The following is a 27,884-nucleotide window of genomic DNA, read 5'->3' on the forward strand; positions in this document are numbered from 1 at the left end:
GTGAGGGGTAAATTGGGACATGCAGATAAGCATCTTTTATGTCCAGGGACACCATGAAGTCCCCTTCTTCCAGATTCGCTATCACTGCTCTTAGTGACTCCATCTTGAACTTGAATTTCTGTATGTACAGGTTCAAGGATTTCAGATTTAGAATAGGTCTTACCGAACCGTCCGGCTTCGGTACCACAAATAGTGTGGAATAATACCCCTTTCCCTGTTGTAGGAGGGGTACCTTGACTATCACCTGCTGAGAATACAGCTTGTGAATGGCTTCCAATACCGTCGCCCTTTCTGAGGGAGACGTTGGTAAAGCAGACTTTAGGAAACGGCGAGGGGGAGATCTTTCGAATTCCAACATGTAACCCTGAGATACTATCTGCAGGATCCACGGGTCCACCTGTGAGCGAGCCCACTGATTGCTGAAAATCTTTAGTCGACCCCCCACCGCTCCTGAGTCCGCTTGTAAAGCCCCAGCGTCATGCTGATGGCTTTGTAGAACCCGGGGCGGGCTTCTGGTCCTGGGCAGGGGCTGCTTGCTGCCCTCTCTTACCCTTTCCTCTGCCTCGTGGCAGATAAGACTGTCCTTTTGCCCGCTTGTTTTTATAGGAGCGAAAGGACTGCGGCTGAAAAGACGGTGTCTTTTTCTGTTGGGAGAGGGTCTGAGGTAAAAAAGTGGATTTGCCGGCAGTTGCCGTGGCCACCAGATCCGATAGACCAACCCCAAATAATTCCTCTCCTTTATATGGCAATACTTCCATATGCCTTTTGGAATCCGCATCACCTGACCACTGTCGCGTCCATAAACTTCTTCTGGCAGATATGGACATCGCACTTACTCTCGATGCCAGAGTGCAAACATCCCTCTGAGCATCTCGCATATAAAGAAACGCATCCTTTAATTGCTCTAGAGTCAATAAAATACTGTCCCTATCCAGGGTATCAATATTTTCAGTCAGGGAATCCAACCACACTACCCCAGCACTGCACATCCAGGCTGAGGCTATTGCTGGTCGGAGTATAACACCAGTATGCGTGTATATACTCTTCAGGGTAGTTTCCAGCCTCCTATCTGCTGGATCCTTGAGGGCGGCCGTATCTGGAGACGGCAACGCCACTTGTTTTGATAAACGTGTGAGCGCTTTATCCACCCTAGGGGGTGTTTCCCAGCGCGCCCTAACCTCTGGTGGGAAAGGGTATAATGCCAATAACTTCTTAGAAATTAGCAGTTTTCTATCTGGGTTAACCCACGCTTCATCACACACGTCATTCAATTCCTCTGATTCTGGAAAAGCTACAGGTAGTTTTTTCACCCCCCACATAATACCCCTTTTTGAGGTACCAGCAGTATCAGAGATCTGCAAAGCCTCCTTCATTGCCGTGATCATATAACGTGTGGCCCTATTGGAAAATACGTTTGTTTCTTCACCGTCGACACTAGATTCATCTGTGTCGGTACCTGTGTCGACTGACTGAGGTAAGGGACGTTTTACAGCCCCTGACGGTGTCTGAGACGCCTGAGCAGGTACTAACTGGTTTTCCGGCCGTCTCATTTCGTCAACTGACTTTTGTAATGTACTAACATTATCACGTAATTCCATAATTAAAGCCATCCATTCCGGTGTCGACTCCCTAGGGGGTGACATCACCATTACCGGCAATTGCTCCGCCTCCACACCAACATCGTCCTCATACATGTCGACACACACGTACCGACACACAGCAGACACACAGGGAATGCTCTTATAGAAGACAGGACCCTACTAGCCCTTTGGGGAGACAGAGGGAGAGTTTGCCAGCACACACCAAAAGCGCTATAAAATGTATATAAACAACCCTAAAAAGGTGTTGTTTTTGTTATATGCGCTTTAAATATATAAATAATCGCCAAAATATGCCCCCCTTCTCTTTGTTACCCTGTTTCTGTAGTGCAGTGCAGGGGAGAGTCCTGGGAGCCTTCCTCACAGCGGAGCTGAGCAGGAAAATGGCGCTGTGTGCTGAGGAGAATAAGCCCCGCCCCCTATCCGGCGGGCTTTTCTCCCGGGTTTTGAGATATCTGGCCTGGGTTAAATACATACATATAGCCTCAATGGCTATATGTGATGTATTCTTTGCCATCAAAGGTATTAAATATTGCTGCCCAGGGCGCCCCCAGCAGCGCCCTGCACCCTCCGTGACCGTTCAGTGTGAAGTGTGTAGCAACAATGGCGCACAGCTGCAGTGCTGTGCGCTACCTTCATGAAGGCTGAAGAGCCTTCTGCCGCCTGTTTCCGGACCCTCGATCTTCAGCATCTGTAAGGGGGATTGGCGGCGCGGCTCCGGGACGAACCCCAGGGTGACCTGTGTTCCGACTCCCTCTGAAGCTATGTCCAGTAGCCTAAGACTCCAATCCATCCTGCACGCAGGTGAGTTGAAAATCTCTCCCTTAAGTCCCTCGATGCAGTGAGCCTGTTGCCAGGACTCACTGAAAATAATAAACCTAAAAACTTTTTCTAAGCAGCTCTTTAGGAGAGCCACCTAGATTGCACCCTGCTCGGACGGGCACAAAAACCTAACTGAGGCTTGGAGGAGGGTCATAGGGGGAGGAGCCAGTACACACCATGTGATCCTAAAAGCTTGCTTTTGTGCCCTGTCTCCTGCGGAGCCGCTATTCCCCATGGTCCTGACGGAGTCCCCAGCATCCACTAGGACGTTAGAGAAAACCTCTTACTTTTTATCTACAGATTGTGGTACCTACTTGATGGTTATGCGCTTGATATATAATTATGCTTCTTTAATATACAATCTAGTTAACTCTTGAGAGCGACACATTGAGAGCACTACTATGATTTTGTAATTTTTTATTTACATGTTCTCTTCTCTTTTCTGTTTTTGATGTTCTTGAAAAACAATAAAAAAACACTTAATTCAAAAAAAATAATAATAATGGTATTGGTTTTCTATTATAGATAACAGAAAACCTGTTAATGGTTATATGCTCTCCTGCCCCTACATGTTATGCTGTGCTCCAGCTTTTAATCAGTGGCAAAATCTGTGGCAACTGCAGGAATGGAACCATAATTACATACAGTGACAAGGACGTGTTACTGGAAAAGCATTCCTGTGTTTTATAAAGAAAGGAAGTGTGCTAAGGAGTATGTCTGTGGATAAGAAACCAAACACAATGACTTCCACTGTAGGTGTACGGACTTTTGAGGGCAAATTCAACTTGGGGCAAGATAAGCGTGCCCAGACCCTTCTGGTAGGCAGGTGCACTGTCACGGAGGTCTGGAGTCCCTCTGCTTCCAGTGTGGTCCCAAAGACATAGTCAGTCTGATGCCACATTTTACACACGCCGGCCAACACACCAGCGCTACTACAGGCACCCTCAGCAGTAATCCCTAACCACTTTGAGACTAACCGCACTCTGCCTACAGTGCGGCTATCTAACCAGACAGTGGGATGGGCGCTCCATTGTAGATACATCAACTGTATCACATGAAAGCATATTTATCGTTTAGTTGTCAACCTAGACCAAACTTTAGCTAATGTTGCAGTTATTTTTATTTGTATTTCCTTCCAGATTACGTTCTATATTTTTCTTGTTTTGTAAGGGCTGTGACATTGTAGGTGAATGCATATATTAGTAACAGTTATGCAGTCCCAGGCGTTTAAATCTTCGTTTCGATAACACAGTTACTTGGATATCTAATACCGTCACAGACTATATAACAACGAATTATTATTATTATTATGGAATAACTGTATATGGCACTCTGCATGGCATAATATTTTTAATTATGATAATTTTAAATAACAGCTTTTAAATAACCCCTTAGCGATAAGTCACCTCCGAACTGTCAAAATTAAAATGTGCCCCCAAAAAGTAGTCCTTGAGTTAACACTAAAATCGTGGGCACCCAAATTGCAATTTGTATTTAGAGTATAAGCGTTGCTATTTTGTTGCCTAACCACATACGTTTCAGTGAGGTTAGCGTCTATATGAATTTCAAATTATTGCCTCTTGTCTAACTATGGGATTATTAGGAGTAATTTCTGCCAATTTATAAAAGGTGGTAGAACTCACTGGAAATACACAAAATACCACGGCCTGTACACTTATTTTTTCATAAAAGAGAAGCAAAGAAAATGCAAATTAGAAATAATTCATGGATAAGGAACCTACAGTAATCAAATATCTTTCCTGAATGAATCTTATTAATTTCATAAAAATGTCGATTCACAGATAGAGCCTTCACAGATTTGCCTTCAAAACGGAAGAAAACGTCCCTAATTGAATACACAGTGGGGCGAATTCAATAGCTCCGAAATGATCGGCGCTAACTGCATACCCGCCCATTATCTACTACATAAATACTAAGTAAAACCTGATTGGCTGCTATGGGCAATATCTCCACTTCTGTAAATGCGCACTTTAGTAAATATACCACCTAGGGTGCTTACTAAATTGTCCAAAACATTTTGCCCTTATGTAACATTTGTCTGGTACCTCGCGAAGATTAATAATCTTCATTATTTTGTTTATACTATGCCAATGTCCTGGAAGAACCTTGAACAGTAGTTCTCAACCTGGGCACAACAACCCTCCTGGTGGAGTATTGTTTGTTTAAGAGGAATTACATTTTAAGGGGGTGCAGGGGAACATTAGGGGTTTTCTGGGTAGTTCAGCCAAACCTTGGTATAAAGAAAGACGTGGATGCTTGCGGCTGGAAAACTTCTCCCTGGTTTGTATTAGTAATACGCAAGCTTTTAGTAACACTGGCTGACAAGAGAACAGAGAAAAAGAAAGGATGCTAGTATTCAGTGGATCACTAAAAACTTGGACTCATTCCATCGCTAATGAATGAACAGTTATGCATGCTTTGCAAAAACATTTCAATGATGCAATGAAGTCTTCTAGATTGAGTGAACGTCTAAAGCCCAGTACACACGGGGAGAGATGTGTGCTGAGCTATCTAGAACAGACCGCTCAGCACACCTCTCTCCCCCGGTCAGCACACGTGAGGGAGGGGGACGGGGAGGCCGCTCATTTCACCCAGCGGTGAAATCAGCGATGTGTTAGATTGTGCCTGCATGCAAGCCAATCTAGTACCGGCGATAGCGGCGTGCGGGGCCGCGTATTGCTATCGCTGTGGGGCATACTCATGGAGAGATCCATGCTTAATTTCAAAGCAATCTAGTCAGAGTGCCTAGAAATTAAGCACGGATCTCTCCGTGTGTACCCACCTTAACGGAAAAATAAACCCATACAAACAAAGCCAACCAGGCCATCACGTACTTCCGTGACCTGAAGACCAACTCAACAAATGGACTCTTGTAATCTCAGTTTAAAAAAAGTTCACTTCACACTAATAAAGGGATGTCTTGCTTCTTATAAGGTTTCATTATAAGAAGCAAATCTTATTCTGCCAGCAGTGAAAGAGATGGTCAGTACTATGATGGTGATTAATAAAACTTATATAAACACAATCAGTTGGCCTCAGCAACAACTTGGTTTCAAGAAGGATCGATAAAATGGAACACCAACTGTGTGACATCGTAAGAAATAGTGGGGGGAATTAAACGGTGTCTCACGCAACCTGCTGGGCATCTTTAGCAATGGGTGTCTATCAGAGTTATTGAATTGTTGCTCTGATAGATGCCCATTATCCGTGGCAGCCACATATTTTCTCGCAGCCTCCGGAGGTGCGAGAAAAAAGTGTGGTAAAGAGTCCATAATTTGAGCGGTGTGGTTAACATCCCGGCTGTCGGGATCCGAGCAGTCAGGATACAGACGCTGGAATCCCGACACCTAGACAAATGCCGGCAGTCAGAATACTGACACAAGCCCAGTGCTCACCCGTGGGTGGTGGTCCACGCCACCACCCAAAGGGGGAATATAATAGTGTGGCGACCCAAGGTCGCCACTGGGCCTAATGCGTGGTTCGCTGCCGGGATCCCTTTACCGATCCATTTGGGCGCCCAAACCTGGACTTTGGATGCCTAATTCAGGTTTCTTAGATGGTTTTGCCTCTTTGTGCGGTTAAACCCGGAGCTGGCAGACACCTTAACTGGGAATTGGCGTCTGATCGGAGCAACAGCTGAATGGCTCCTTTAGATACCCATTGCTAAAGATGGGCAGCAGGTGGCGTGGGGCACAACTGAATCCACCCCGCCTCCAGTGAGTTTCCATGTGAATTGAAGAGACAAGAAAAAGAGGTAATGAATCACTGTTATTAGCATATAGAGATAGATATATATATATATATATATATATGTATATATATATATATATATATATATATATATAGATATAGATATATATAGATATATATAGATATATATAGATATATATAGATATATATAGATATATCATCAATGCTAATGAAGATATTGTGGAAGAATGCTTACTCGCTAGAACTCTATAGAACTCTAACAGATAGAGAAGGCTTGTCTATACTTCAAAATGTGCTAAGACACGGTTGACATATATTATGTCCGTATGCCGACAGCAGGCATCCCACCCGCCAAAATGCCGGCAACAAGGCAAGCACAATGATTCCCCTTGCGGGCTCAGTGGCACGCCACGGGTTCTATTCCCACTCTTTGGGTGTCATGGAAACCCACTAGTGGGAATAGCCCCTGTGCAATAGGATTCTGGCTGTTGGGATTTCAGCGTTGGTATCCTGATCGCCAGGATCCGACTGCCGGCAAAGTAATTGCATCCCATCAAAGCTAGAAAAAACGGTAACGTACCAACAAAACAGCTTCTGTCATTTTCATAACACAGCCTGTAAAATTACTGAAGTAGATTGGTTGGTACTTTACCTCTCCCCACTTTCTCTCCCAGTTTTGATACATCTCCCCCATAACTGCAGTCACATCAGGCTCAAGACAGTTATTAACTGCGCTACTGTTTCTCAATAGCTTTAATCATTTGTGTTTGTAACAATGCATAGAATAAAAGGCAGAGCGGTCCCGCCAGGCTGAAAGCAGTCCCTAACCAGGTTTAGTTGCGCTTATGTTTTTGATGATGCTATTTTTGGGTTCCCTACAAATGAAATAAATACAGCACCTGCTATTCTATTATTCTTTGTTTTACTGAAAATCCCTTTATGCACCCTCCACCAGTATTCAGTGTTGTATATCATATGTGAAAGGTGGAGAAGAGGGGGCCACAAAATATTTTGCAGAAGGGGGTGCAAGGCTAAAAAGGTTAGGAAGCATTGCCCTAGACAGTGTAATATTATTAAGAGAAAGTTATATACTTACTTTATTGTTCGCTGCATCACTAAGAGGAGGTGAAAAATGTAAATCTCAGCTTTAGGAATCCCTGTTAAGAAAAGCACAAAAAATAAATAAAGAAATCATAATTTAAAGAGCCGCATACCCCGTGAGAATAAGCTGCATGTTCTATGCCTGTGCTTTACATTGGTTCCCACAGCCACTCACACCCTGACCCATAGTGCAACATAACACTTATTCTATACGCACCTTATTACATGCTTACCTAGGGCATCTAGCAGTACTCTGGGATGTTAACACTTATTACTGAAACTGGTGGAACTTTTATTATTGTTGTTTGTTAAACATGTAGAAAATTAAAGGTCAACAAATTAGTTTTTTGTTTTGTTTTTAGCATACTACAAAAGTAACTAAACTCGGTTCTCAAGACACCCTAACAGTCCAGGTTTTAAGGATAGCCATGCTTCGACACAGCTGATTTAATTAGTACCTCAATTTGATTTAATCAGCGGTGCTCAGCTATGGATATCCTTAAAACCTGGACTGATATGCGCCCTACACACTGGGCAACGGCAGCAATTTGGACGATGATCGATCTTGATATCGTCCAAATTGGCTTGCATTGCGAAACGACGGAAAACAAGATTTTAATTACCTACCAGTAAATCCTTTTCTCGTAGTCCATAAGGGATATTGGGGACAGAATTAGTACGATGGGGTCTGTGATAAAGATTAACCGGTGAACTTTAAAACAGAGTACATTGTTGGAATTTATGTCACTACATCTATTAGCGGCTGAACGGACCTTTAGCAGCTAATTAATTACGCATTATATATGAGTTCAGTATTTTTTTTTTGTCTCCAGCTATTTTTTCTGAACTGCAAACGCATACGAGATATAGGTTACATGCATCTATTTAGTTGCAAACCTATTTAGCGGATCCAGTCAATATTGCTACTTCTAATACGGATACTTGTATCCATTAGAGTTTTTTTACTTGAACTGCAGAAATGAGCATTCTTATTGTTTAAAATGTGTAAAATAAATATGTTTCAATTTTAACCACCGGCACTTCATAATCTTCTTATTACTAATTAACTATCTAGCGCTGCCCCTTTGGGGTTTTTTTCGTTTGTACTGGAACACTGACCTGGGACTGGACTAACTTGTGTATGGCCAGTAGTAGCGTACCACGCATACTTTCCAAAGCTGGTAAGCCTGATTTGAGTACCATCGAACTCCTGTAACCCTGAGAGATAAGGTCCCTTACCCAAGGATCTTGTCAGGAACCGTCCCAGATGTGGCTGAAGTGACGTAACCGAGCTCCCACCACGAGATCTCCTCGGGGTGGGTGGGCACCGTCATGAAGTCGTCTTTGTGGGAGCAGAACTGGTGTTCTGGTCCCGAGATCCAGCAACGGCTGGTTTCTTACGTTTTCCTCTGGAGCCTCTAGCTGCGTTGGAGGCCCCTCTGGGCCTAGATCGAAATCTGGAGGACCGAAAGGACTGAGTAGACTGTCCAGGGTAGGTACGTCTATCAGGTGGAGCCCCCGAAGGGAGAAACGTGGATTTTCCAGCAGTAGCTTTGGAAATCCATGCGTCCAATTCACCTCCAAAGAGCCATTCACCTGTGAAGGGAAGAGGTTTCACATTACGTTTGGAGTCAGCATCAGCAATCCACTGACGTAACCTTATGGCTCTGCGAGCAGACACAGCCATAGCCGTGGTCCTAGCATTAATATTGCCAATCTCTTTAAGGGAGTCACAGAGGACTCTTGCCATGTCCTGAATATGAGTCAGGAGAGTAACAGTATGAACTAAGGTCATATCACCCGAGAGACCTTCCTTAATTTGATTAGCCCAGGAATGAATTCAACCAGTAACCTGCAATCACCGGCCTTTGAGCAACACCTGCAGCAACGTAAACAGATTTTAGAGTGGTCTCAATTATCCTATCTGTCGGGTCCATTACAGTAAAGGAGCCCGGAGCAGGGAGTACCGCCTTTTTAGAAAGGCGAGAGACAGAGGTCTACTGCAGGAGATTCTTCACAGAAATTTTTACCATCAGGGGCAAAGGGGAATGCATGTAAAAACCGTTGGGACACCAGAAAAACTTTTTATCTGGATTCTTCCAGGCCATTTTAAATAAATCACCAAATTCCTTGGAATCAGGAAATGTGACTGACCTTTTATCTTGTGGGAGGAAATAATGACTGCTTAGTAGTAGCATCCTCCAGGGGGAGCTTTAACACATCCCTAATAGCCAATATGAGGGGCTCAAAACCCTGGGTGGGGGTGGGATCCCCACTTATAGGGTCCACATCATCATCAGTATCTGAGAGTAGTGCAGGTAAAGCACATTTATGTGCACCCTTAGTAGACAGATGGTTAGCAGTGAGACTTCATCATAGTTTTGATAGCCCCCAACCAGGAGGGCTCTGGACTCTCCCCCACATTGTTATCAACATTCAGAGATGGCTGACTACACTGCTCACATGATATGGAGTCAGATGAACTAGGAGAGAATCTAGCATTACATACACTGCATGACTTCTGTTTTTCCATTGTGAATCAGAAAAAAACAGGTATAATACACATACAACATAGCCTGATATTAGTATATTGGAAGCCTGCCCATTGCATGTGAGAGGAGACACAGAAGAGAGGACCCTAATGCGCCCAGCGCTGCACAGCCCCAGTGAGGCTGTCAGCATTTTTATGTAAACACAGTGAGACTGTAATTTGATAAAATCCCTCAGAGGGATGTTATTGTGCACTAGTATAGCGGCTCTCCCTGGTTACCAGCGATCCAGGGACTGTTTGGAGGAGCTGTGGAGGCTACTGCAGAGGAAGGCGACAAAATGCAGCTGAGTCCGCTCTCGTGTAGCTCCGCCCCTCACCATGGCGCCGGAGCTACCTCTATATATTTATACTGGCCATGTCTCCCAAGTTGTAAAACCTTACATAAATGCTTGGTTTACCCTAAAGTAGCCAGTCTCACGCAGGGGCTATAGCAGGTCCCCCCCCAGGAGGGACCCGGTCGTCACTTTAAGCCACACAGTAAACCGGGGGACACCCCTAGCGGGGGCCCCGGTTGGTACTCGCCACCGATGACCACCTTCAGGCAGCGTTAGGGGTGTGCGGCATGCTGCAGCAGCCAAGGCGCCTTGCCCCGCTGAACAAACAGCCCCTCAGGACGGTGGCCCTGTAGCGGGGAAGCGGATCTGCACCTCAATAGGCCGGTGACGGTCCCCTCCCTATCTCCCACGGTGCAGGTATGCTGTTGCCCAAACAGCATACCGAAAAAAGTACAACTTTAAAAGAAATTGAAGTAAAACTCTGGAGCTTGCAGAATGTGCATCCTCTCCTGAGGGCACTTTTTTCTAAACTGAGCTGAGGGAGGAGAGACAGAGGGGAGGAGCCAGCACACACAGTGGAAGAAATTTAAAGTGCACTGGCTCCTTCGGCCCCGTCTATACCCCGTTGTACTAATTCTGTACCCAATATTCCTTATGAACGACCACAGGGCCGCACATCGTTCGTCACTGGTGCATACACACTGAGCGATATCTCATTCATTAATGAACAAGAATGTTCATATCACCCTGCAACATCGCCCAGTGTGTAGGGCGCATTAGGGTGCCTTGAGGACAGAGTTCAGGAACCAGTGGCATAATAGGATTTCACTTAAAAGCATCACACAGGGTAAAAAGGCAAAAAAAAAAAAAATAAGAATTTACTCACCGGTAATTCTATTTCTCGTAGTCCGTAGTGGATGCTGGGTACTCCGTAAGGACCATGGGGAATAGACGGGCTCCGCAGGAGACTGGGCACTCTTTAAAGAAAGATTAGGTACTATATCTGGTGTGCACTGGCTCCTCCCTCTATGCCCCTCCTCCAGACCTCAGTTAGGGAAACTGTGCCCAGAAGAGCTGACACTACAAGGAAAGGATTTGGAATCCAGGGTAAGACTCATACCAGCCACACCAATCACACCGTACAACTCGTGATAACTATACCCAGTTAACAGTATGAACAACAAATGAGCCTCACTGAACAGATGGCTCATAACAATAACCCTTTAGTTAAGCAATAACTATATACAAGAATGGCAGACAATCCGCACTTGGGACGGGCTCCCAGCATCCACTACGGACTACGAGAAATAGAATTACCGGTGAGTAAATTCTTATTTTCTCTGCCGTCCTACTGGATGCTGGGTACTCCGTAAGGACCATGGGGATTATACCAAAGCTCCCAAACGGGCGGGAGAGTGCGGATGACTCTGCAGCACCGAATGAGCAAACTCAAGGTCCTCCTCAGCCAGGGTATCAAGCTTGTAGAATTTTGCAAACGTGTTTGATCCCGACCAGGTAGCAGCTCGGCAAAGTTGTAAAGCCGAGACCCCTCGGGCAGCCGCCCAAGAAGAGCCCACCTTCCTCGTGGAATGGGCTTTTACCGATTTAGGATGCGGCAGTCCAGCCGCAGAATGTGCAAGTTGAATCGTGCAACAGATCCAGCGAGCAATAGTCTGCTTAGAAGCAGGAGCACCCAGCTTGTTGGGTGCAAGCAGGATAAACAGCGAGTCAGTCTTTCTGACTCTAGCCGTCCTGGAAACATAGATTTTCAGGGCCCGGACTACGTCCAGCAACTTGGAAGCCTCCAAGTCCCGAGTAGCCGCAGGCACCACAATAGGTTGGTTCAAATGAAACGCTGATACCACCTTAGGGAGAAATTGGGGACGAGTCCTCAATTCTGCCCTGTCCATATGGAAGATCAGATAGGGGCTTTTACAGGACAAAGCCGCCAATTCTGACACACGCCTAGCCGAAGCCAAGGCCAAAAGCATGACCACTTTCCACGTGAGATATTTTAACTCCACGGTCTGAAGTGGCTCAAACCAATGCGATTTTAGAAAATCCAACACAACGTTGAGATCCCAAGGTGCCACTGGAGGCACAAAAGGGGGCTGAATATGCAGCACTCCCTTAACAAACGTCTGAACTTCAGGCAGCGAAGCCAGTTCTTTTTTAAAGAAAATAGACAGGGCCGAAATCTGGACTTTAATGGATCCCAATTTTAGGCCCATCTTCACTCCTGACTGTAGGAAGTGCAGAAATCGACCCAGCTGAAATTCTTCTGTTGGGGCCTTCATAGCCTCACACCAAGCAACATATTTTCGCCATATGCGGTGATAATGTTTTGCTGTCACATCCTTCCTAGCTTTTATCAGCGTAGGAATGACTTCAACCGGAATGCCCTTTTCCATCAGGATCCGGCGTTCAACCGCCATGCCGTCAAACGCAGCCGCGTTAAGTCTTGGAACAGACAGGGCCCCTGCTGCAGCAGGTCCTGTCTGAGAGGCAGAGGCCATGGGTCCTCTGAGATCATTTCTTGTAGTTCCGGGTACCAAGTCCTTCTTGGCCAATCCGGAACGATGAGTATAGTTCTTACTCCTCTCTTTCTTATTATCCTCAGTACCTTTGGAAGAGGAGGGAACACATAAACCGACTGGTACACCCACAGTGTCACTAGAGCGTCCACAGCTATCGCCTGAGGGTCCCTTGACCCGGCGCAATATCTTTTTAGCTTTTTGTTGAGGCGGGACGCCATCATGTCCACCTGTGGCCTTTCCCAACGATTTACAATCAGCTGGAAGACTTCTGGATGAAGTCCCCACTCTCCCGGGTGGAGGTCGTGCCTGCTGAGGAAGTCTGCTTCCCAGTTGTCCACTCCCGGAATGAACACTGCTGACAGTGCTATCACGTGATTTTCCACCCATCGGAGAATCCTTGTGGTTTCTGCCATCGCCATCCTGCTTCTTGCGCCGCCCTGTCGGTTTACATGGGCGACCGCCGTGATGTTGTCTGACTGAATCAGCACCGGCTGGTTTTGAAGCAGGGGTCTTGCCTGACTTAGGGCATTGTAAATGGCCCTTAGTTCCAGAATATTTATGTGTAGGGAAGCTTCCTGACTCGACCATTGTCCTTGGAAGTTTCTTCCCTGCGTGACTGCCCCCCAACCTCGGAGGCTTGCATCCGTGGTCACCAGGACCCAGTCCTGTATGCCGAATCTGCGGCCCTCGAGTAGATGAGCACTCTGCAGCCACCACAGCAGAGACACCCTGGCCCTCGGGGACAGGGTGATCAGCCGATGCATCTGAAGATGCGATCCGGACCACTTGTCCAACAGATCCCACTGAAAGATCTGTGCATGGAATCTGCCGAATGGAATTGCCTCGTAAGAAGCTACCATCTTTCCCAGGACTCGCGTGCAGTGATGCACCGACACCTGTTTCGGATTTAGGAGGTCTCTGACCAGAGATGACAACTCCTTGGCCTTCTCCTCCGGGAGAAACACCTTCTTCTGTTCTGTGTCCAGAATCATACCCAGGAACAGCAGACGCGTCGTAGGAACCAGCTGCGACTTTGGGATATTCAGAATCCAGCCGTGCTGTTGTAGCACTTCCTGAGATAGTGCTACTCCGACCAACAACTGCTCCCTGGACCTCGCCTTTATAAGGAGATCGTCCAAGTACGGGATAATTATAACTCCCTTCTTTCGAAGGAGTATCATCATTTCGGCCATTACTTTGGTAAATACACTCGGTGCCGTGGACAGACCAAACGGCAACGTCTGGAATTGGTAATGGCAGTCCTGTACCACAAAACGGAGGTACACCTGGTGAGGTGGGTAAATGGGGACATGTAGGTAAGCATCCTTGATGTCCAGTGATACCATGCAATCCCCCTCTTCCAGGCTTGCAATAACCGCCCTGAGCGATTCCATTTTGAACTTGAACTTCCTTATATGAGTGTTCAAGGATTTCAAATTTAGAATGGGCCTCACCGAACCGTCTGGTTTCGGTACCACAAACATTGTGGAATAGTAACCCCGTCCCTGTTGAAGGAGGGGAACTTTGATTATCACCTGCTGGAGGTACAGCTTGTGAATTGCCACCAGTACTACCTCCCTGTCCTGGGGAGTAGCTGGCAAGGCTGATTTGAGGTAACGGCGAGGGGGAGACGTCTCGAATTCCAGCTTGTATCCCTGAGATACCACTTGAAGAACCCAGAGATCCACCTGTGAGCGAACCCACCGGTCGCTGAAGTTCCGGAGACGGGCCCCCACCGCACCTGGCGCCACTAGTGGAGCCCCAGCGTCATGCGGTGGACTTAGTGGAAGCAGGGGAGGATTTCTGTTCTTGGGAACTGGCTGTATGGTGCAGCTTTTTCCCTCTACCCCTGCCTCTGGGCAGAAAGGATGCGCCTTTAACCCGCTTGCCTTTCTGGGGCCGAAAGGACTGTACCTGATAATACGGTGCTTTCTTAGGCTGTGAGGGAACATGAGGTAAAAATGTCGACTTCCCAGCTGTTGCTGTGGAAACGAGGTCCGAGAGACCATCCCCAAACAATTCCTCACCCTTGTAAGGCAAAACCTCCATGTGCCTTTCAGAATCCGCATCAGCTGTCCACTGCCGAGTCCATAATACTCTCCTGGCAGAAATGGACATTGCATTAATTCTAGATGCCAGCCGGCAAATATCCCTCTGTGCATCTCTCATATATAAGACTACGTCTTTAATATGCTCTATGGTTAGCAAAATCGTATCCCTGTCGAGGTTATCAATATTTTCTGACAGGGTATCGGACCATGCTGCTGCAGCACTACACATCCAAGCTGAAGCAATTGCAGGTCTCAGTATAGTACCTGATTGTGTATATACAGACTTCAGGATAGCCTCCTGCTTTCTATCCGCAGGTTCCTTTAAGGCGGCCGTATCCTTAGATGGTAGTGCCACCTTTTTTGATAAGCGTGTGAGCGCCTTATCCACCCTCGGGGATGTCTCCCAACGTAACCTGTCCTCTGGCAGGAAAGGGTACGCCATCAGTAACTTTTTAGAAATCACTAGTTTCTTATCGGGGGAAGCCCACGCTTCTTCACACACTTCATTCAACTCATCTGATGGGGGAAAAACCACTGGTTGCTTTTTCTCCCCAAACATAATACCCTTTTTAGTGGTACCTGGGTTAATGTCAGAAATGTGCAACACATTTTTCATTGCCGTAATCATGCAACGGATGGCTCTAGTGGAATGTACATTTGTCTCGTCCTCGTCGACACTGGAGTCCGACTCTGTGTCGACATCTGTGTCTGCCATCTGAGGTAGCGGGCGTTTTTGAGCCCCTGACGGCCTCTGAGACGCTTGGGCAGGCGCGGGCTGAGATGCCAGCTGTCCCACAGCTGTTATGTCATCGAACCTTTTACGCAAGGAGTTGACACTGTCGTGTAAAACCTTCCACATATCTATCCACTCTGGTGTCGACCCCGCAGGGGGTGACATCACATTTATCGGCACCTGCTCCGCCTCCACATAAGCCTCCTCATCAAACATGTCGACACAGCCGTACCGACACCGCACACACACAGGGAATGCTCTGACTGAGGACAGGACCCCACAAAGTCCTTTGGGGAGACAGAGAGAGAGTATGCCAGCACACACCACAGCGCTATATAATCAGGGATTTACACAAATACAAAGTGATTTTCCCCTATAGCTGCTTTACAATACAGTTTTGCGCCTAAATTTAGTGCCCCCCCTCTCTTTTTTACCCTTTGAGCCTGGAAACTGCAGGGGAGAGCCTGAGGAGCTGTCTTCCAGCGGAGCTGTGAAGAGGAAATGGCGCCAGTGTGCTGAGGGAGATAGCCCCGCCCCCTTCTCGGCGGACTTCTCCCGCTCTTATATTGATATTATGGCGGGGGATTTTTGCACATATATAGTTTATTAGACTATATTATGTGCTGTTCGCCAAGTAAGGTACCCTAATTGCAGCCCAGGGCGCCCCCCCAGCGCCCTGCACCCATCAGTGACCGGAGTATGTGGTGTGCATAGGGAGCAATGGCGCACAGCTGCAGTGCTGTGCGCTACCTTAATGAAGACCGGAGTCTTCAGCCGCCGATTTCCAGGATGTTCTTCTTGCTTCTGGCTTTGCAAGGGTGGCGGCGGCGCGACTCCGGACGACCGAGGCTGGGCCTGTGTTCGATCCCTCTGGAGCTAATGGTGTCCAGTAGCCTAGAAGCCCAAGCTAGCTGCAAGCAGGTAGGTTCGCTTCTCTCCCCTAAGACCCTCGTAGCAGTGAGTCTGTTGCCAGCAGATCTCACTGACAATAAAAAAAACCTAACAAATACTTTCTTTACTAGAAGCTCAGGAGAGCCCCTAGTGTGCAACCAGCTCGAGCCGGGCACAGATTCTAACTGAGGTCTGGAGGAGGGGCATAGAGGGAGGAGCCAGTGCACACCAGATAGATTAGGTACTATTTCTTTAAAGAGTGCCCAGTCTCCTGCGGAGCCTGTCTATTCCCCATGGTCCTTACGGAGTACCCAGCATCCACTAGGACGTCAGAGAAAAAATAGTTAAATACAATTACAGCAGTCCCATAGGCGTATTCTAAATTTTAACCATTATCAAACATACCTTACACCTTGCTAAAACAGACTGCTTGTTGCCATGCCGGGTGATAGATGCTACACGCATGCCATTTATTCACATTAAAGGGAGAGTTTGGGGGAAACCCCACTATTTGGACAGAGACAGGGCCACACTGCCCCTAATAGTGACGCTGGCGGGGCCGCGCAGCGGTCCCCAGCCAGCCACGTCCTCTTTTCGAAGGCGCTCGCGACCATACGTGCCCCCATTCCTCTGCGCCTTGCCCGCATCCTAGCAAAAATACTAATATTACTTATGCTAGGTACACACTGGGGAGGAATTACACTGCGCGCCCCCTGCTGGCCATCTATAGTAATGGACTTCTATCAGAACAACTCAATTGTTGCTCTGATCAGATGTCCATTTGCATTTAACTCGGCTGAAAGCACCAGGTTCAGCCATACAAAGCGGCTAATCCAATTTACAGATCTCTATTGGGGGTCTAAAGTCTGGGTTTGGGTGGCCAAACTATGAAATTCAGACATTCTTTCTCGCACCTCCAGAGGTCACAAGAAAAAAATGTGACTGTGGCGGCTAATGGGCGCCGGATCAGAGCAACAATTGAATTGCTCTGATAAACACCCATTACTATAGACGGCCAGCAGGGGGCACTAGGCACAACTGAATTCCTCCCACTATGTTATATGTCTCTTATTCAGCTGATGAACAACATATCACATGGTGCATCGGTGGGTGTGTACAGAAGATATGTCGGTAAACGACGACGTTAACAGACATATCGCATTGGCCCTGCCGATATATCGGTAAATTTGGCTATCTGCTTGCCCGCTACTCTCCATAGGTTTGACTAGGGACGCAAGACAATAGCGTCTCTAACAGTTTCTGTTGCCAGGCATGCCGGGCAGCTTATTGGTAAATGTGTATGCACATATAATTTCTACATAGCACTTACCACATCACTGGATCGGTCAGGTGGCCGGTCCACCACTCAGGTGTGTAGCGTTCACGCTAGGTGCAGGGTACTTAGAGAGGGCATTTTTTAATTTTGAAGAGCCAAACTTTAAACAGGATATATTAATCAGCACCCTGCACATGGGTGTGTACCCATCATTAGAAAGATGTTGGAGGAAGAGAAAACAAGTGTTCTGACTGAGCTGTTATCGTTGCCATCACTGATCATGAGGTTTGATTTGAATCACAGAACTGCAGTATATTTACCACAGTTTAATTGCTATGTTTTTATTTTTGCCACTGTCTACATTTGGCACAAAAGCACGTTATTATAATTATTTACGGATTAATGCTCAGCACTTTAATATTTTACTTGGTGGTATCCTGTAACCTATACAACCGCTAGTCATATCCCCATTTTTCCCTCTCTCTCCATTTATTGTCTTTACGTAACACATGTTGTACTATATATTCTCTCCTTAGGTACAGTGCTATGGGACTTTTGCGGCTCCAAAAATATATCAGGTTTTGGTATGAATTAACGGGGGCCGGTATGCTGGCCGTTTGTATACTGACAGCGGCATCCTGGCCACCAGAATGCCAAAAATGGGCGAGCGCTGGAAAGCCCCTTGCGGGCACGGTGGTAATATTCTCCCTCTATGAGTGTCGTGCACACCAACAGAGGGAGAATAGCCTATGATGCCGGTATTCCAGTGTTGGGATTTTGCCGCTATTAGGGATTCCAACGTTGGCATTGTGACCGCCATGGAACATTATTTTCAAAGTCACGAACAGAACGGAATGGCGGGCCTTCCCTGGCATCTATAACAACTGGGCTCCAGGACAATTTCCAGAGACATGTACAATCAAACAACGCTATCCTGTCTTGGGTGGAAATGTTCCGGAAAACAGGGTAAAGGACGATCCGGCAGACCCCGCAGCACCATGAGCAATATGTGAGGAAGGAGATAGATAGATAGATAGATAGATATCCGTTATTTATATAGCGCACACATATTCGTCAGCGCTTTAAAGAGAATATTTGGCCATTCACATCAGTCCCTGCCCCAGTGGGGCTTACAATCTATATTCCCTATCACATGTACACACAGACACATTCACATTAGGGTTAATTTTGTTGGGAGCCAATTAACCTACTAGTAAATTTTTGGACTGTGGGAGGAAACCGGAGTACCCGCAGGAAACCCACGCAAGTACACGGAGAATATACAAACTCCACACAGTTAGGGCCATGGTGGGAATTGAACCCATGACCTCAATGCTGTGAGGTAGTAATGCTAACCATTACACCGTACGTGCTGCCCACACACACACCCTGCATATACATAGATGGGAATTCAATTATTTTTGCCACTCCCAACGCCCGTTGACAACTGTTTCTACTGATAAGCACTCTAGCATGATTTATGGTCACAGCTTCCTAAGGTGCCAAACAGAAATGAGGCAAAGTGACCCATTTGGGCACCCAAATAGCACTTTACACCTCCCGCACAGTACTTTTTCAAGTTCAGCAGTTTTGCATGGCTAAACCCAGTCTACTTGAGACCGATCAGCATGAAAAGTATTGGGCACCCAGTGCACATTGTGTTGTCTAAAGTGACGGACGACATGCAATTAGGTACCCAAAAGACAACTGAACTCCACCCCCACCCCCCGTACTCTTCATTTTTGTATTATGGTTATCAAATGGAGTCTCAGGGAACCATTACATTCTCATCTATGTGCCCAAATCACACTGCCAAGGTACAGAAACATTACAGGTTTCCCTGTACACTGCCATGGGCTGCAATGTTTGGCAGCTATAAATTACTGATGAAATAATCTGAGGGCCTGCCAAAACTACATTCCAACACCATGGACAGCGTTAGCATAGCTTAATATAAAACTCAAATCTTTATGGAGATCTGTTACGGACAATCTGACACAGATAGCTCCATATAAACTTCACACTGTGGGCCTGATTCTGAGTTGCACATAATGCCGATACTCGCACAAATGGTCAATGTTTTTCAACTGCATATAAGTCACATATGCAAGCGTCCCAAGGTGCGCACATCATCAGCAATGTATTGGGAGCTCCTGGGTGGTGACTGGGATTTGTCCATTAGGATTCGAAGGAGATGCACTGTCTTATGGGCATGCCACTGAAGCAGTTGCACACTCAAGACACAGTCGCTCACATTGGCGGCCATACTCAGAGGGAGCATCTGCGCCTAGTATGTCTGAAGACACACCAAGGGCGATTGTTGCATCTAAAGAGGATCAAAGTGGGAATCTAAAGGTGGGTACACACTGATAGATATATCTGCAGATCAATTGATCGGCAGATATATCTATGGACGGATCGGGCAATGTGCTGTGTACACACACTGCCCGATCCGTCAGGGACTGATGCCATGAACTGGGCAGGTGTGTACACACGCCCGCCCAGTTCAGCTGTCAATGGCCGCCGCAGGATGTGTACGGGCGCCCGGCCGGTTGCCTGCACACACACAGATGCGCCAATATATTGGTAGACATATTGGTCGTCGGCTGTGCTGCGGGGCCGACGCGATAGGTCTGTGAACGACGACGTTAACAGACATATCGCCCGTACACACTGGCCAACGGACCCGCTTTATATCTCCCACATATATATATAGAACGGCCAATGTGTACCCACCTTACCTCGCCCCTGTTAGGATCTTGACTATTGGGATGTCAGCACCGGTACTGTGGCTGCCGGCATCCCATCCGACAGGAACGCATACCGATACCGAAAGAGCTTACTTTGGCATTAGGGTTGGTCGTGAAGGTGGGGAAATAAATATAACATAAAAGCTGCTGGGGATCAGTACGAGATCCCGCCGGACGGAATACCGGCGTTCGAACTACCGACAACTGGATCCCGAATGGCACAATCCCAACATGGGGGTGAGCGTAGCGCAGCCCCTTGCGGGCTCGCTGCGCACACCACGCTGCGAGCATGGTGCTTCGCTATGCTCTGCACACTCATTTATTCTCCCTCTATGTGTGTCGTGGACACCCACAAAGGGAGAATATGTTGGGATTGTGCCGGTCGGGATCCCCGTGTCAGTATTCCGACATCCGGGATCCCGTCCGGTGGGATCTTGACCGCATCCCAGCTGCTGCTGTCCTGCGCTGCGCCCAGAAGTCGGTGTTGAATTGCCCTTTTAGTGTGCCCCCCCTACAGCAAATAAAAAAGCTAGAGCAGCCACAGCAGAGCGCAGCCCTGAGCCGCCCCTGTAGCTCAGGTCACTGCGTAGGTTATTATGGGAACAGTGCAGCAATAGCCAGACCCCAGACCTACAACTTATATTTCTCCAAACCCCCAAGAGCGCCCGGTGCAGGCTGCCCGCATAACTGCCTCACTGATAGTAACTAGCCCGCTATAAAGAGGAGAGCGATATAGGAAGCATCATGTAAACAGCGCGATGTGACCGAGCAGCCGGTGACAGCCGCTGACACTCACCGGGAACCGGTTATCAGCCAGACACTCCGACCACGTTACTCTTTCGCGCGAAAAACAAACCCAGCAGCAGCGACTCTCCGCCCCCTGACCCCAGCAGCGCCCTATCCCCAGCAGCAGCGGCCGATGCTTCCGGGATGACGCACAAAGCCCCTCCTCCTCTTCCTCCTCCTCCTCCTCCTCCTCCTCCTCCTCAGTCAGTGTAGCCGCAGCAGCAGCGGGAAGTGGCAGTGCTAGTGCTCTGATCATGATGTTCATCTATCAGTCTCTCTGTGCTCCTCCTGCTTGCCTGAGGCTTGAGCTGCTGCTGCGGTTGGTTCTAAATCAGAGGCTCCTCCCCCATACGTAAAAGGTCCCTTAGGCCACTTGAATCTAGCATCTACCCTGCTGCTGCTGCTGGTGGTGAATGGTGCTGCTGCTGAATGGTGCTGCTGCTGCTGGTGGTGAATGGTGGTGATATTGATGGAGCGATTCTTCTGTGACTTGTAGGTCGTTGAGGAGGTGTGCTGGACGGGCATACTCCATCTACAGTCACATCATTATAGATCAAACTTGCTGCACTCACATTACTTCAGTAAAATAGATCAGGGGACATCAAACTGTTGTGCTCTGGGAGCAGGGCCGGTGCAAGGTTTCTTGACACCCTAGGCAAAACTTTAGCCTGCTCCCTTCCCCCCCCCCTCTGCATGCTTACATAGTGGTACGTGGTGGATGCCGTACATGCAGGAGTCTGCAATTGTGGGGGTGGGGGCTAGCGGGCAACATGCGGGAGTCTGCAATCGCTGAAGGGGTGGTAGTCAAAAACAAGCCTGACACTGAAATCGCAAGGTGTGGGGTGGGGGGGTGAAAGGATTTGCCCTTATACCTTAACCCTCGATGTGATGGCCTCTTAGACGTCTGGAGTGTAAACTTTAACCACAAGGTACATGCACAACACAAGCAGTAAAAATTCACACTGTTTATTATGAAGTTAACAAAGGTATATAAGACAATGCATATGGGTGTAACTGACATGTCGTTATACTCCCATTGGCTCGTTAATAGTTACCAGGCAGAACAGAAAAAGGCGGATGTCCATATATGGGTTTTCTACAAGTTTCTCAAACATTTAACAAAGTTTTTGTAACACAGTATATTTGGGTAGAAAGAACAAGTTTCATCTGGTATGGAACTGACCTTGGATGCCAGACCCACACAGGCCTGGTATCTGTATGAGAGACAAAGGCACCTAGCACAGGGCAGCACGCATCCATGCAAACACATAAGAGTTCATATAGCATGTTTTAACCCTTCACTAGGGAAATAGAAATATTCACTTTTACACTGTAACTATTATAAGGAAATTGATCATATAAAAAGTAATATTTACAAAGCACAGAAGAGTTAACCCTTCAATCCCCTCTTAGAATCATGATTATTATATGACATGATTCTTGAGTGAGGCTCCTTTCTTGTTCCTCCAGTTCTTGAGATATTGGACATAATCGTCGGGTCCCTTACTATCAGAGGAGGTGACAGGACTGGTGGTTATATCATAGTACATCAGGGCCTTATCAATGCCTTTGGAGGTAAGTTTCTTTCCACAGGGGATTACACAATAAACTATAATGCCTACAAGAATTAAAGTTACAAGTATGAATATGCTTATTTGCACAATACCCTGGTGGGAAGGTTTTTAAATTTCTCCCTGTGGTGGTGTTAGATGTATAACAAGTGTAGTTTCCAGGATATATAGTTATGGTGCTTCCTGGGTTGGGATTTTTTGACAATATGGGATATTCCCTTTTCCACATTTCGCACTGACTGTCATTTGTTTTGGTGTCATTAAAAAGGCTGAAAAAAAAAACAATTTTCCTGTTCTAGGGGTATATTAAGGGGCACTGTACCTAGGTGGGGCCTAGATTTGCCACAGACATAACAGTTGCTTTTATTGTGTTTGTTAGCACTATACTTCATCCATTCCAACCAAAAATTAATGTCAGGGAAACCAGTTTCAATAGCTAGGGTGTCTTCAAAGGTAGGGTTAGTAATAGCCACCATATCTTTAGAAGTGGCAATATGGGGCTTTAAAGGTTTGTTTTGGGTTTTTATACATGTCCCACAAATAAAACATTTGCCTTGCACTATAGTACCCTGCTTGCCACCATATACCAAGTACATAAGTCTCATTGTCGCTTCTGCTAGGGTTCACTATGTTTAGTCTAAACCTGTATGAATTTGGGCCTTCATCCATCTTATGAATGGATAGTCTAGAAAGTAGGGGTACTCCATATTTGCTCCATCTATTTTTTTTGCAAATGATGGGCCATATTTCCAATCTACTCCTGTATTCCACCCCACATATTCCCAGGAATTACAATTAGATCCATAATATCTAATGTCATAGTACCATTCGTCAGTAACACAAATATATACTGTCTCAGACATTCCTGATTTCCTTCTTTGTTGTATATAACATAAAATAGTCAAGGATATATGTGGCTACGTGTGTGTTAGAGGAATTATACCACAAGGTGGGGATCCCATTAGTGTGTGTAATATCAACCTCACATATTGTGTGGTGAGTGAGGGCCAGTAGGGCTATCAAGGTAGTCCCCAGGATAAAGATAGGGGACAGGTTCCTCATCTTCTTCTGTTCTTCTTTCTTCGCTAGGTGGGAGGTCAGGGCTGTCTGCCCCGGTTCGTACCTCACTGGAATCACTTGCTTCCCTCTCTAGGTCTGGTCTAGGAACCTTTTTTACTCGGGATGCATGGATCCAGGTAGGACTTTCCTCTGTCAGGACTGCTGTCCGGGTAACTGCTACGACCTCTGTCTCTGGACCATAGGTGAAGTCTCCTGGGCTCTTGTTCCTGGGGAGCACCTTCACCACGACTCTGTCTCTGACTTTAAAGGGGTGTGTAGGTTCCTGTGGATTCAAAAGGGTTTTTACAAACAACCTCATGTTCAATTTCATTCAGTTTTGTTATCAGGGACCTGACATACTCTTCTCTGATGAGTTCTAGATCTCCTTCCTGTATTACTAGTGGTTTCTTAGCCCAGGGTGTAGGAAAAGGGTCTGCCCATTAGTATTTCAAATGGGGAGTAACCTAGAGTCTTTTGTGGGGTATTCAAGATGCTGGTGTTTAGCTTTATTAGGGTTGTTCCTGAGGCAAGTGATGCATCTGCTAACATACTGGTCCACAAGTGATTTGGCATTAGTAACATAAAAATCATTGGTTAGTAGGAGGAGTGTTGTGGCTTCACCACGGTGACCAACACCACGGCACTGGGCAACGAGCAAAGGGGCACTGGACTGGGGCATACAGGGTTTCCCCTCTTTGCAGATTAATCCTGATTTAGGATTTTTTCTGCAGAATTGGGTAAGTCCAGTCGGAGAGATCAGTATTAGTCGCAGCAGCTTGAAGTTGAGTGAGCAGATGGACGTTGTCAAGGGAGGGACATGCTCTAGTGAGTGCAATGAGTTCTGCAGCTTGCGCGGACTGATAAGGTATTGGTAGGGTTTCCAACACAGTATCAGGGAGGGTGACAATGGCATAGCCAGCCTGGTATGTATTGTCATTGAGCCTACTACAGGAGCCGTCAACAAAAACTATGTCTGCGCCTGGTATGGGAACGGGAGACATGTCAAGTCTGGGAGAAGTTTCAGCTTCAATGGAAGCAGCACAGTCATGTAGGTCAGGTGGTTCATCCTCGGGACCTTTCAAGCCTAAAAGGGCATTGAGAATGGGTGCAGGGCCAGAAGAACTAGCAGTGTACTTGATGGTAAGGGTAGGGTTACTCAAAAGGAGTACTTCATATCCACTAAGGCGTTGTGCTGACATGTGCTGTGTGTGCAAGCCTTTAAGTATTGCCAGGACATCATGTGTGGTGTGGAGTACTGTGATGTGGCCCAAAGTGAGGGTAGTGGCCATTTCTGCAACCATTGCACAGGCTGCCAAAGCCCTGAGGCAGGCAGGCACACCTTGCACAGACACTGGCATGACTTTGGGAAAAAAATGCCACGGGGCGCAACTTCCCTCCATGAAACTGTGTGAGCACCCCCGCCATGGTTTTACAATTGTCCCTTGCATATAGATGGAAAGGTAGCACATAACTGGGGAGGCCAAGTGCCGGACTTTTCATCAACATACATTTTAAACTTTCATATGCAGTTAACATTTCTTGTGACCATTGTACAGTTTTAGGTTTGTCCTTCAGTGTGGCTTGTCTCAAAATGTTATCATAATAAGAGCAATCAGATATCCACTGTCTGCAGTAATTTACCATACCCAGGAAGGACAGTAGTTCCTTCTGGGTAGTTGGGGTGACCAGGCCCAATACAGACTGTATGCGCTGTGGACTGACTTTCCTCTCTCCCTGAGTGAGCACAAAACCTAAGTAATCAACATGCTTTTTACACCATTGCATTTTTATTTTGGACACCTTGTGTCCACATTCACAAAGCCAGTTTAGTAATGAAACACCATCCTCTCGGCAGGCCTCCTCAGTTTTACTACAGAGCAGCAGATCATCTGCATACTGTAGCAGGACTGAACCATGGTGAGGTTGCCAGGGCCTCAATGTGGCCTGGAGACAACAGGTGCGTCAATAATCTGCACCAGGTAAGTTGTTTACCCTCAAAAGAAAAGGCAAAAAGTAATTGTGTCTGTGAATCTACAGGTATGCTGAAAAAAAGGCATTCTTCAAATCAATTACAGAGAAGAACGCAGCATCTGCAGGGATTGCAGAAATGAGTGAGTTTACATCTGGAACAATTGGTGCAATTGGGACAATTAACTGATTGATCGCTCTGTGATCCTGTACAAATCTTATACTACCATCAGCTTTGGCAACAGGGTTCACAGGAGTACAGTATGGTGATACAATATGTCTGAGAATACCCTGTTGTAAGAATTGCTGTATCATGGGGCGGGGACCTTCTATCTTTTCTGGTGAGAGGGGATACTGCATAGGTCAGAACACAAAACACTGGTTGTTGCACCGCTGTCCACTAAAAAGGGAATTTTACTTCCATTTATAATAAGTGGCAGCAGAGGTGAATCTTTACTATGACGGGAGAGTTGAATAAAGGCTGGGATGCCCTCCTCCGGGCCCCGTCAGTGCGCGGGGTCTTTGGAATCTTCCCTGACTGCGGGGTTGGTTCTGTCTGTCAAAGCGTCTGGAGTTCTGATAGTTATGAGTGAGTGGGGAAGTGAGTAAGCTTTCTAAGTTAAGCAAAGGTAAGCTAGCGTCATCTGTCCAGCAGTCCTTAAACCTTTTCCAAAACGCAGTAACAGACTATGAAGGTTTCTGTTTACAAGCTACAGCGACAGGCAAAAAAGACTTCCTTCATATGTGTATAGCTGCGTCCTTTGCAAGCTTTGCGCAAATAAGATATACAGCCATCGAGGGTAATAGTGGGCTTGGGACAGTGTTTTACTATTATCTAAACTCTGGGTTATTGGTGCTAGGGATAGAGCTAGTGGACGCACCCTCCAGCAGTGGAGCTGGAGGCAATCCCATCTAGTGTGAAAGGGTTACTGCTGCCAAGAGATTTGTGTCTCTGAGCGCAGGATACATTGGAATGCAAGGGGGAGGGAGAGGGATCTCTCTGCAGCCTCGCTTCTGTGCTGTTGGGAACTGACATTTTTTCTTAAATCTCCATATAGAAAAGGTAATTACTGCCTTCCCGTAGGAATGGGTCCTGTCCTGCTTTCTCTGTCCATCCCGCTAAATTATCCACCCATGGGTTAACTAAATAATAATCTGTGGTGGAGTTACGAGCAACATACTCCTTACATGTCTCCCCTGGTAAAGGTGGAGGATAAATGACTGTCTTACTCTGACCCCCTCCCATAGTAAATGCAATCTACACCAGCTTTCTACGCAATTTCCACAACAACTTACAACAACTGTCTATGCAATATCACAACAAAAATGCAGTTTACAAAAAAAACCTTCTATGCAATTTCACAACAAAAAATGCAATTTACAAAAACTTTCTATGCATGCATTAGCTAACACCAGTTAATTAGTCATTGACAATATCACAATATTATCTGTATAATGAGAACATGAAATCTTTTGACGGGTACGCTTACCATTCGTACAAGATGTCAGAAAAATACAGCGTTTTAAACAGGAAGCAAGAAAAGTGTTTGAGTAAAGATATCTGGCAGACGAAAACTTACCAGCCGTCTGAACCAAATATAAGAACTTATCTCACTACAACATACAAGAATATATATATAGACGATCAGATCGAGGTATAATCTACGTTATGTATAGACCCCAGGTCTATTTTTTTTTTTTTTTAAGTATCCCAGATACTAACGTCTTTGGAGAATTGCGCTTGGACGCCTGGTCCTTTCTCAGACGTATCTTTAAGTCCCAGACATTAAAGATTCTATGGTATCCCTGATACCTGTTTTATGCTTTTACATAAAACTTCGTAATATTAAGTCCCGGACTTAAATATTACCTTGTCACGTGTTCCCGGAACACTGACACGGATTCAGCTTCAGTGTATGACCGCAATCCTGTATGGCAAAGACAGACAATAAATTCTCTATTTTTACCATTCAGGGACGATCACTGAATTCCGGACATAGCCCCCAGCTGAAAGGATTTGCCCTTATACCTTAACCCTCGATGTGATGGCCTCTTAGACGTCTGGAGTGTAAACTTTAACCACAAGGTACATGCACAACACAAGCAGTAAAAATTCACACTGTTTATTATGAAGTTAACAAAGGTATATAAGACAATGCATATGGGTGTAACTGACATGTCGT

General features: G+C 46.4%; 1 protein-coding gene across 2 annotated transcripts in view; it reads right to left on the reverse strand.

Moving 5' to 3' along the window:
- The window catches only part of LIG1 (DNA ligase 1), a 359,710-nt gene extending 338,490 nt beyond the window's left edge, over window positions 1-21,220 (reverse strand). For both annotated transcript variants that reach the window (XM_063942666.1, XM_063942665.1), the window contains exons 1-2: window positions 21,114-21,220; window positions 7,249-7,309 (exon numbers count right to left, since the gene is read on the reverse strand). In XM_063942666.1, coding sequence (XP_063798736.1) covers window positions 7,249-7,265 — 17 coding nt within the window. In that variant the 5' untranslated portion in view covers window positions 7,266-7,309; window positions 21,114-21,220. The remainder of the gene's footprint in view (window positions 1-7,248; window positions 7,310-21,113) is intronic.
- Window positions 21,221-27,884: the final 6,664 nt, after the last annotated feature.

Source organism: Pseudophryne corroboree, chromosome 10 (genome assembly GCF_028390025.1).
Source record: "Pseudophryne corroboree isolate aPseCor3 chromosome 10, aPseCor3.hap2, whole genome shotgun sequence".
Taxonomy (NCBI): domain Eukaryota; kingdom Metazoa; phylum Chordata; class Amphibia; order Anura; family Myobatrachidae; genus Pseudophryne; species Pseudophryne corroboree.